The sequence below is a fragment of the Diadema antillarum genome, unplaced genomic scaffold (assembly GCF_040938485.1).
Source record: "Diadema antillarum isolate AM-2024a unplaced genomic scaffold, OU_Dant_1.0 seq00001020_RagTag, whole genome shotgun sequence".
Taxonomy (NCBI): domain Eukaryota; kingdom Metazoa; phylum Echinodermata; class Echinoidea; order Diadematoida; family Diadematidae; genus Diadema; species Diadema antillarum.
In genome coordinates this window covers 932,537-941,932 of record NW_027271855.1, presented here as the reverse complement: position 1 = coordinate 941,932, position 9,396 = coordinate 932,537, and the positions used below count along the sequence as shown (strand labels likewise).

The window sequence follows — 9,396 nt, the reverse complement described above, 5'->3', positions numbered from 1 at the left end:
TATTACAAAGTTGACCATTGACTATACATAGAATATCAATATTCTGATATTTTGAGGTCATTGACCTGTCACCTTCCTCAGAGGTCAAAGGTAGAGACACGTGAGTAATTTCTCTTGCTCTGTGGAATAGGAAAACAATTCAATTGTAATACAAATGAATATAACATCTAAATCATGTTTGTCATCAACCAATTGCACCAAATATCAATGTTCTGACATTTTGAGGTCATTGGCCTCATCATAGGTCATCTGAGGTCATCAGAGGTCAAAGGTAGAAATCTGACTCGAAAGGCTCAGTTGAACATTGAGGCAATTCCTCTTACAAAAATTAGTTTTTAGTACATAATTATCGTGTTTCAGTTATGAGTGACGCATTAAAATATCAATTTTCTGACATTTTGAGGTCATTGACCTCTGGAGGTCATCAGAGGTCAAAGATAGAAACCTGACAGGGCTCTGTGGAATATAAAGACAATTTCACTGTGACAAAAATTAAGTTTTAGTACATCATTACTGTGTTTTATCATTAACCAATGATGCAAAATATCAATTTTCTGACATTTTGAGGTCATTGACCTCTGGAGGTCATCAGAGGTCAAAGGTAGAAACCTGTCAGGGCTCTGTGGAACATAAAGACAATTTCACTGTGACAAAAATTAAGTTTTAGTACATCATTACTGTGTTTATCATTAACCAATGACGCAAAATATCAATTTTCTTAGATTTTGAGGTCATTGACCTCTTGAGGTCATCAGAGGTCAATTCAGACTTACCTCCCGATCTTAAAATTAATCTTATAGCATGTACTAACAATGGTGAAAGTTTCATGCCTTAGTCAAATTTTGCACAATTCTTCGGCTTATCTGCTCTACTATTGTTACTTGTGTCATTTTAAACCTTTCCGGCAAGTTTCATCCAAATCCGTTAACTACTTTTTGAGTTATTTTGCACACGGACAAACTAACTAACGAACAAACAAACAAACCAACGGAAACGAAAACATAACGTCCTCCCTTGGCGGAGGGGTATAGCAACAGCAAAACAATGACACATAGATTATAAATGGATTGGTGTAGCCTGTAGGAAAAGTATGACTATTACCGAGGTATCCAGGTACACACACATGTCATTGGCAATACAGCCTTGGCTTTATTAAATAGAGCCAGGGTAGGGGTGTCGATTGCAAAGCACAGTGCAACTGAGAGTGAGAGCGTCAAAATAACATGGCGCGCGTTCAAAGCTGTTATCTCACCATAAATAAGTTGCACTTGCAGCGTGTACCTCAAATCTCATTTTTAATGTGTGCTTTTAGTTGTGAATTCAGAATATTTTCTTTACATGTGAGTAAAATTTCAGGCAAATTGTGAGATATTGTAAGTTTCTACTGATACTTCATGATAGTGATAGAAAAACATAGGGTGTTAAAGTAGAAACCCAATACAATACTCGCAATAGATAGCATTTGCGCGCATTTTCATTAGCAGTAGGCCTAGTACCTAGGATCTATGGCTATTTAACGCCGCTTATGCTGCTACTAACTATACACAGCCCAGTCGCTCACGTAGGCAGTAGCGTCTGGTCGGGCTCCCAGAAGACCTAAATCTACACGCAATTCAATAAACAAATTTCTTAAGAGTGAACATAGATTACTAATAGACAATACTAGACACGCCAGATAGTAAAGTTTACTCTCTCACTTCTTCCCTGTTGCTTTGTATTGTTCCCTGCCTGCTGGGCTGGAACTTGCAGCTCCTCCGACGGCCGACGTTCTGTCTCGCTCGCAGAAGAGATATGGTGACACGGACCAAAGAGATTATACCACACGGACTTACTTCCTCGAAGCGAAGAAAGATCACACAAAAGTAACGTTACAAAGGCAGAAGACTAGCATTTCCTGCTCAGAGCAGACCTCAAACTCAATAAAAAGAGACTGCTGTCTGTTTGTTTCTTCACTATGTGATTTATACAGCAGAGATGAAGCCATACCACTAAGTTCTAGAGTCTATTTCCTGGTTGGTAGACTCAACAGTCGGGAATCTGTTGCGGGAGCATAAACAAGAGATACCATCATCAGCTCACCAGCTGGTGAGTCAGTTGGATATTAGACCCCATTTCTCAATTAGGGGACCGTGTAGGACATTGCCAATTTGAAAAAGACACAACGATCATAACCATTCATGCCATTACGAATATTTTGAATTCCATTGTAGCTCTGCCAGCACAGAGACTTACATACTAACTAAAATGGGTCATAAAACAGCTAATCCCGCACGAAATGTTGAAATTTCCGCTTTTTCTTTTTGTGGTGTCAAACTGAATTATGCCCCAGTCTCACGTTCATCTGACTGATCATTATTCACCCAATATACATCAGTTTATGGCAGAAAGAGAAAATCCACCCAAAATATATAAACTTCAAAAGAATGAGAAAAATATTTCCTACAGCACGATATAAAAATGGCAAAAATCCGATAAGAAATGAGGAAGATATGACATTTTGAAACTTCACAATTTTTTTCCGAAAATATTTCTAGACTATAGTCCTTATGATGTTGAATCAGTAGGACTGGTTGATCATGCCCAAAGAGTAGAAGCTAGTATCGAAGCTAGCGCTTCTATACACTCTTTGATCATGCCCTCTCATACCTGTAGTATGTTATATATGGAATTCGGAAATAAAAAATTGTTATTTTTTTATAGGTAATACAAGGAAAAGCATGTTCCCATACCACGATATGAGAGTTAACATTCGTTCTTTTTATTTTGGGTGGTTATTTTAAGATAAGTTTTATATTTACACAACTGAAATATGAGATTTTTAAATTTCTTTATATGAAATGAATAGGAAATTGTAAGAGCATGACATTGTCAACTTGCTGATTTGAGTATTCATTGCTGACTGGTCAAGAAATGTTTTCCGAAATTTCAAAATGTGACATCTTTCTTATTTCTTATCCGTTTGTCATTTTTGTATTGTTCTGTGGGAAATATTCTTCTCTCTCTTTGGAAGTTTATTTGTTTGGGGGCGGATTTCCTCTTTAGTTTTCATATTTTGCTGCACAAAATAGTGATGTGAGCCTTTTTGCGAACATTTCCATATTCTGCATCACATGTTTTGTTAAACTAAACCCTCTATTGAGGAGGCAACTTAATAGTCATTTGAAGATAATGGTGTAAGCAGATTTTTAAAAACAGATTTGCAAGGAATAATGCTAAAACTTCAAAAAATGTGTTCAAGAAGATTGAATAAACAGCCTACCATAACGACATAATGTGTCACATAACGATGCACCACTCACCGTATACAGGCCCTACAGTTATCTGATCGTTTTGGCATTACCAACAAAAGAGACTCTGGTAAAGATAGCACAATTTTAGAGACAAATCTTTGTCTTATTATTTCTTGCATTAATTTTTAAGGGATGGTTTGTAGGCCTATATAGTTTTGGTTGATGGGGATTCAGATCTTTTTGTGGTCCTAAAATGTGGGACCCACTATTTTATCAGGACCACTTTGTTTTTCTCTTTACTAAAATATCTCAGCCATTTAAAACCGATTTTCGTCACATAAACTTTTAATACCTCTTAGAATTGTAGGCCCTATGTTTTTAATTTCATATAGGGCCAAGTGGTTTCTAATTTTTTGCAAAATAAAAATAAAAACAAAACTTGAATCCCCACATATTTAAGCGAAAAACATGTCACCCGATACAAAAACAAAACAAGAAAATTATCAAATTTGGACTTGAGAGGATGATTATGTTGTGTCTGATCAAAGATTGTACTGTACGATCTTTTGGTCTGATGCTTTGTCGTTTTGTAGGCCTCTTACATAGGCCTACGTTGTTTTCATATGTTTGTGGTAAATGGAAATATGCAGTCTGTTATTGTTGCGTCAATGCGTTGAGGCGCGTTGTGTCCATGCCATAATGGCGCAGTGTGCGTGTGGTTGGCATGGGCACAACGCAACTTTTATTTTTCATGTGAATATAATGACGCAGATTTGATTGATTCTGGATTCTTCACTTTCACTTGAGAGAGAATGGACATACAAATGTAATCTCTACGAGCTCTGCTATGTTGAATAGTTAATAGGCCTGTATCTGTTATTCACTCTGTATTCGACATGTAGCTGAGGATAGTGCGGAGTTTAGACTGTCTGTTTTGTTTCCCTAATAAAATCTATGCAACGTCAACTGGAGACTGTCAGCGTCATCATTAAGCCGGCTTACAACAAATGGTGTCAGGAGTGGGATGATGACAGCCTGGCGGATTGCGACGTTCTGACGGTTCATCGAGTTGAGATCGACGAATAACAGCCTCGAGTATGACGGAAGAACGATCCACGTTTCGCTCCGAGGAGACCTGCTGTTTTGACGACACTTTGGTAGCGGACAGGAGTATGCAGGAGTGATCTTGATGGTGTACGTTGATCAGCCCTGGTAGAGCAACGCTACTATGTGAGGCAACTTCAAGATGATCAGGCTCGTCGGTAGCAGATTGAAGACTGGAGCAAATGGTGCATCGAGAGTTTGCCGTAGATGTCTATCAGCGCGAGTGTACCACAGGAGCAGCAGGACATCGATCAGGATGTGACAGTTGGAGCCGATGGCATCTCACGCACTGAATAAGACGGTATTTGATAACTTTCGTTTAAACCGAATGGACTTCAGGCAGATTTTTGACCTAAATGTATGATGCCATGTTTGGCGTGTCTTAAGCGTTGTTAGTCATGTGTGAACAGTTTGTTTATAAGGATGTGCAAAGTGATAATTGCTCTTCGTCATCATATCGACAGGCAATAAGGTTGTGTGTAAATCTCGCTCTAGGCCATGCTCAGATTGAAAAGTTTAGTGGGTATTATGAAGATGGCACTGAAACACCTTTTTCTAACTGGATGGAAGGATTCAATTTTATTATTGAACCTTTCCATTTCAATGATGAGGAGAAGGCTTGGGTTTTGGTGAGCAACCTCACGGGGCCAGCAAGAGAGGAGATTCTTTATTGTCTGTCTGACGAGAAGCGGAGGAGTTTCACAGAGATTGTAAAAGCTCTCCGTCTGTGTTTTAGTCGAGAGAATTCTCACTATTTACGATGCTTGCTCTATAATCGTGTTCAACATGATAGTGAAGACTTGGCAGACTTCAGTAGGGATCTCATTCGTCTTTATGCCAAATTGGTAGATGCTGCAGACGATGAGAAGGAAGCTGCGGCTCTGAGGCAGCTTAGGGATGAAGCTCTGTCAAATCAGTTTGTCAGTGGAACACGGGATGAGAGAGAACGAATTTTGTTAAGGCGTTTGCACATGAAAAATAGGGGAGGCCGATTTGAAGTGCTTAGGAGAGAAGCACTGTTAGTTCTCCGTGAAGACTGTATGCTAGAGGGGGATGGGTTGAAAACTGGGAGTGCTGATGCTGGAACACAAGGAGTGTTCACTGACCTGGTTGCTCAGCAGCTAGATCTTTCCTCAGATACAGCTGGACAGGAGAAGGAGGATGCGATATCTACTCTTTTGGATGGGGGATCGCAGATTCTGGGTTGCGTTGATGTAGATGAGGGTGGTGCAGAAATTGATGCTAGGGGACATGGACATGAGTCATGTGATAAACACGTTGATGCAAAGGATTTAGATACTGGGGTGCTTCTAATTGCAAAACCTGTGGGAGAGGGTACCGAGAGGGGTCCCGAATTATCACATGAAGGTCAGGATGTTCAAAAGCATGCAAAAGTGCAACCACTGAGCACTCACTTAGCGCCAAAGGAGCGGTCAATTCCAAAAGGGGAGAATATTTCTCATGGTGACATTCAGCGTGTTTCTACAGAACCCCAAATTCCGGGTCTATCGGATTGTATCCGATAGAGGGGGCTGTAGAAACACACCAGTAACGGTTTCTTTCCGATGCAGATTCCGATACCGATTCCGCTTAACTTAACCGTCTAATGAGGTAGTTCTTTCCGGGGCAGTTTCCAGTGTCAGCGCTGTAGAAACACGCCAGGTTCAATAATCCGATACTGACCCGGAAGACAATCACCAGTTTGACAGACATGTGTACGGTAAATGTGGCCATGACTTTTATGTGCATGCATGTTGCAGCTATTTTATCTAACGTTGAATAATCCACTTTTACAGTAGTTGGGTGTCTCCAAAACGTCCGAGTATCAGGTTATAACGTTACTAGTCACAATTTGCCTCAGATTTGACAAACTTGTAAAGAAAATACTCTGAATTTTAACATAAAGAAAAGACACACGAACAGGGGCAGGGGTGTTATTTTTACACAGTTGCGCTGTATGCCTACCGTAATTTTAAAACCAAGGCAACTAACAGAACACTAGATCTAGTATTAATAGTAACCGTTCTCATATAGTTAGGCCTTATACTTTTTAACGTTAGATTCGAGCTACTAGAACCTATAGTAGTTCTACGAGTACGACTAACTTGTTACATTCTAATTGACAATACTTATACTAACTAGCGCTAACAATACGTGTGAGATGCACATAGAATCTAGTAGGGGTCTATTAAAACTATAATTCTCTAGGCCTAATACTTTTTAGTTCGGAAAAGACAAACTCTAAAGTCTAGCATTAGCAAACTAGTGTTAGGGTTTGTTTTACGAAGTTTTTGTCGTTATTCTAAAGGTTCGTTACTAGGTTGAGGGTCTAGTTTGTTAATCCGACAAAGAATCAAATAGAAATATGGATCTTGGTAGGGCCTATAAAAATACGACGTTTCGTTAATCCGAAAATGAAAGGAAATTCAAACATTCAGTTACTGAGTATCGAAACATAATTGAAGCACATTTTGTCAATCCAAAAGTGGAAAAAGTGAGTCCACTTGGGGTGTAACGTTAGAATATGTCTAGACCTAGTTAACGTTAGATTTTAGAGGCAAGTAACTGCGACCAGCCCCAACACGCAGTGTTGGGCTCCCACAGTTTGTAACTGTGTATACGGAGCGTCCCGGGGTTAAGAGGCAAGGTGCCTACCTATTAAACAAACTTTACCGTACGTTAGAATTAACGCTGTCTAACGTTAACCGTTAAGTATTTTGTTAGGCATCCTAACAACAGCTGCTTCTCTGTTCTAAAATCTAACATTGACTTGGAATATAACTAACAGTTCTTTAATGTTCCATAAACATGAGTTTCTACCCGAATTAAATCCTACCTGCCCGAAGAAAGAGGTCTAACACAGTTAACACAAACAGTCAACGTTTAATAGGCCTTTGTTCTAACGTTACTTATAAATCCAATGACACACAGTCGATCCTTTTAGTTGTAACGTTAGGCCGTTTGTGTTTCGAAAGACTCTGACAGTTAGACTAACGTTATAGTGAACGTTTTAACTTGTTAAGTTAGAGTGGTTCTCTAGGTCTAGGGCCTAATTTAAAGGGGCCCTGAAATTCAAATGCATGTTGATTTGTGTTGATTTAAAATACCCTCAAGTTCTCAATACCACTTTTGTGGTGAAACGGATATCTAACACGATTAACGTTAGAAACATTCTATTTATTTTTAACGACTTTTTCTTTTTATTGTCCAGATTAACGTTAGACTCTACTTGGGAACGCCCACAAAAAAAAAAAAACATCTTCCAAACTAAAACGTTACAAGTTCTAACGTTAGATCTAGAGTCTACTTTAAGACATTTCTAATCAATATTATTCCTCATCTGTCAGTCATTGGTAAAGACAGTAGATCTATGTAATGCAGTAGTAAAGTATGTCTACTGAAATATTTAACAAAACTATAAAAAAAAAACACCTTCCAAACTAGTTCTAGATTGACTTTAATACATTTCTAATCGATATAATCAAAATAGAACCTATGCCACTGGATGGAATGTTTCTTAGAACCACCCTTATATTCCCAAAAGTGATGTTTTCAAATAAAATTGGATTTCAGGGCCCCTTTAAGAACGTTAGTAAAAGTAGGCCTAGATAGTAACGTTAGAATCTAACGTTAGGCCTATTAATGACAAGTAGAAATGTGGAAATCACTAACATGAATAGTCTAACATTAGAGCTAACTTGTAGTAGGAGTAAGATAGTATCCAGTCGCAGTAGGCCCAACGACTCTTAACGCCTAAAACGTGTAACTGCTAGGCCCTAATCTAATCATTTTTTTTTTAATCTTAACTTGTTAGCGTTAGAAATATGCCTAACGTTGGGCCTAGCCCAACAGTTGAGTAGGAGGTTCTACTTCTACTCTAGAAACTAGTTAAATTGATGATAGAACTTACAGAACTCAGTCAGACGCGACAGAAGCTGTGTCTCTGTGATTGTGAACTGCTGTTGTCTCGTCACATGTGATAATCCAGTTATAAAAATCCAACCTTAAGATCCGTGAAAAATTGACGAACCAAAGAATTGGTAGAAAACAAAACGAGTTTCTAATCCATATAAACGTTGGAGCTAACCAACTGTAGGAGCCCTAAACGTTAAGTTAGATGAAAACAAATTCGTCCAGCAGCCGGTCGTAACTTGTAAGTTGTACCCACACTAGGCCGGGCCGGCCGGCCCAGGGCTAGGCTAGCTAGGCAGGCCCTGTGCTCAGTTTCGTTCAATCGGTGATCGCATCCGCATCATCAGTAGACTAGATGCTTGACCTTGACCCAGGCCCACAATGCACCAGCCAACTTTCCAGACATCCGGTCACACCTGCATTCAGGTGGAGAATCGGATTCAATCCGATTATGCGCTTTCTGTAGAAACAACCTGGTTCCGCGTTAGCGCACTGTTTGATTACGCGCTTGCAAATGCTAGGTCTATCGGATTCTCTGTAGAAACACGCTGATTGTTGTCAATAGTGTAACAACAAGGGAGGCATGCATACCCAACTGTAACATGTGGAAGCATGGATGTCATGTTCAGGGAACAGTATGGGGGCCCTGGGAGTCAAATTGGAGACCGGATTTGGGGTTGGTCGCTGCAGGTTAGAAATCCGCTGTCCTTTCATGGAATTTGTTGTAAGTTGATTCGCTTACAGTGTATACGTTCATGACTGCAGCTGAAACTTGTGTACATCTCAAGTAGCAATGGATTTAGGAACTATACGCATTTAAAGATGCAATATCAATGCGAGAAAAGTTAATGATTATCAAGATATGGTTGTTTTAATTGATATGTGATTGATAAGAAGTTTTTAATGAGATATTGGAATAGTGATAAGAAAGTATTTGAAATCGCTACTACGTAAAAAAATGAAGGAACTATAGCCATTGTTTTCATTGTTTTGTTGGAAGTTGAACAACATACGGCATTCTGACAATATTAGTGGTTGTTCAGTGAGTCAGAAACTTATGATAATGAGAATAGTTGGTCGAGAATTCATGCTTTGAATGATCCCTTAATTTGTGTGAAGTTTTGTAAATGAGCAAATCGCTGACTGTGAC

General features: G+C 39.2%; 1 protein-coding gene across 1 annotated transcript in view; it reads left to right on the top strand.

Moving 5' to 3' along the window:
- The first annotated feature begins 4,327 nt into the window (after nucleotides 1–4,327).
- Nucleotides 4,328–9,396, top strand: part of LOC139742789 (cytosolic Fe-S cluster assembly factor narfl-like) — a 32,356-nt gene continuing 27,287 nt past the window's right edge. Inside the window, exons 1-2 of the mRNA XM_071653307.1 lie at nucleotides 4,328–4,400; nucleotides 5,184–5,702. Of these exons, the coding sequence (XP_071509408.1) occupies nucleotides 4,328–4,400; nucleotides 5,184–5,702 (592 nt within the window). The remainder of the gene's footprint in view (nucleotides 4,401–5,183; nucleotides 5,703–9,396) is intronic.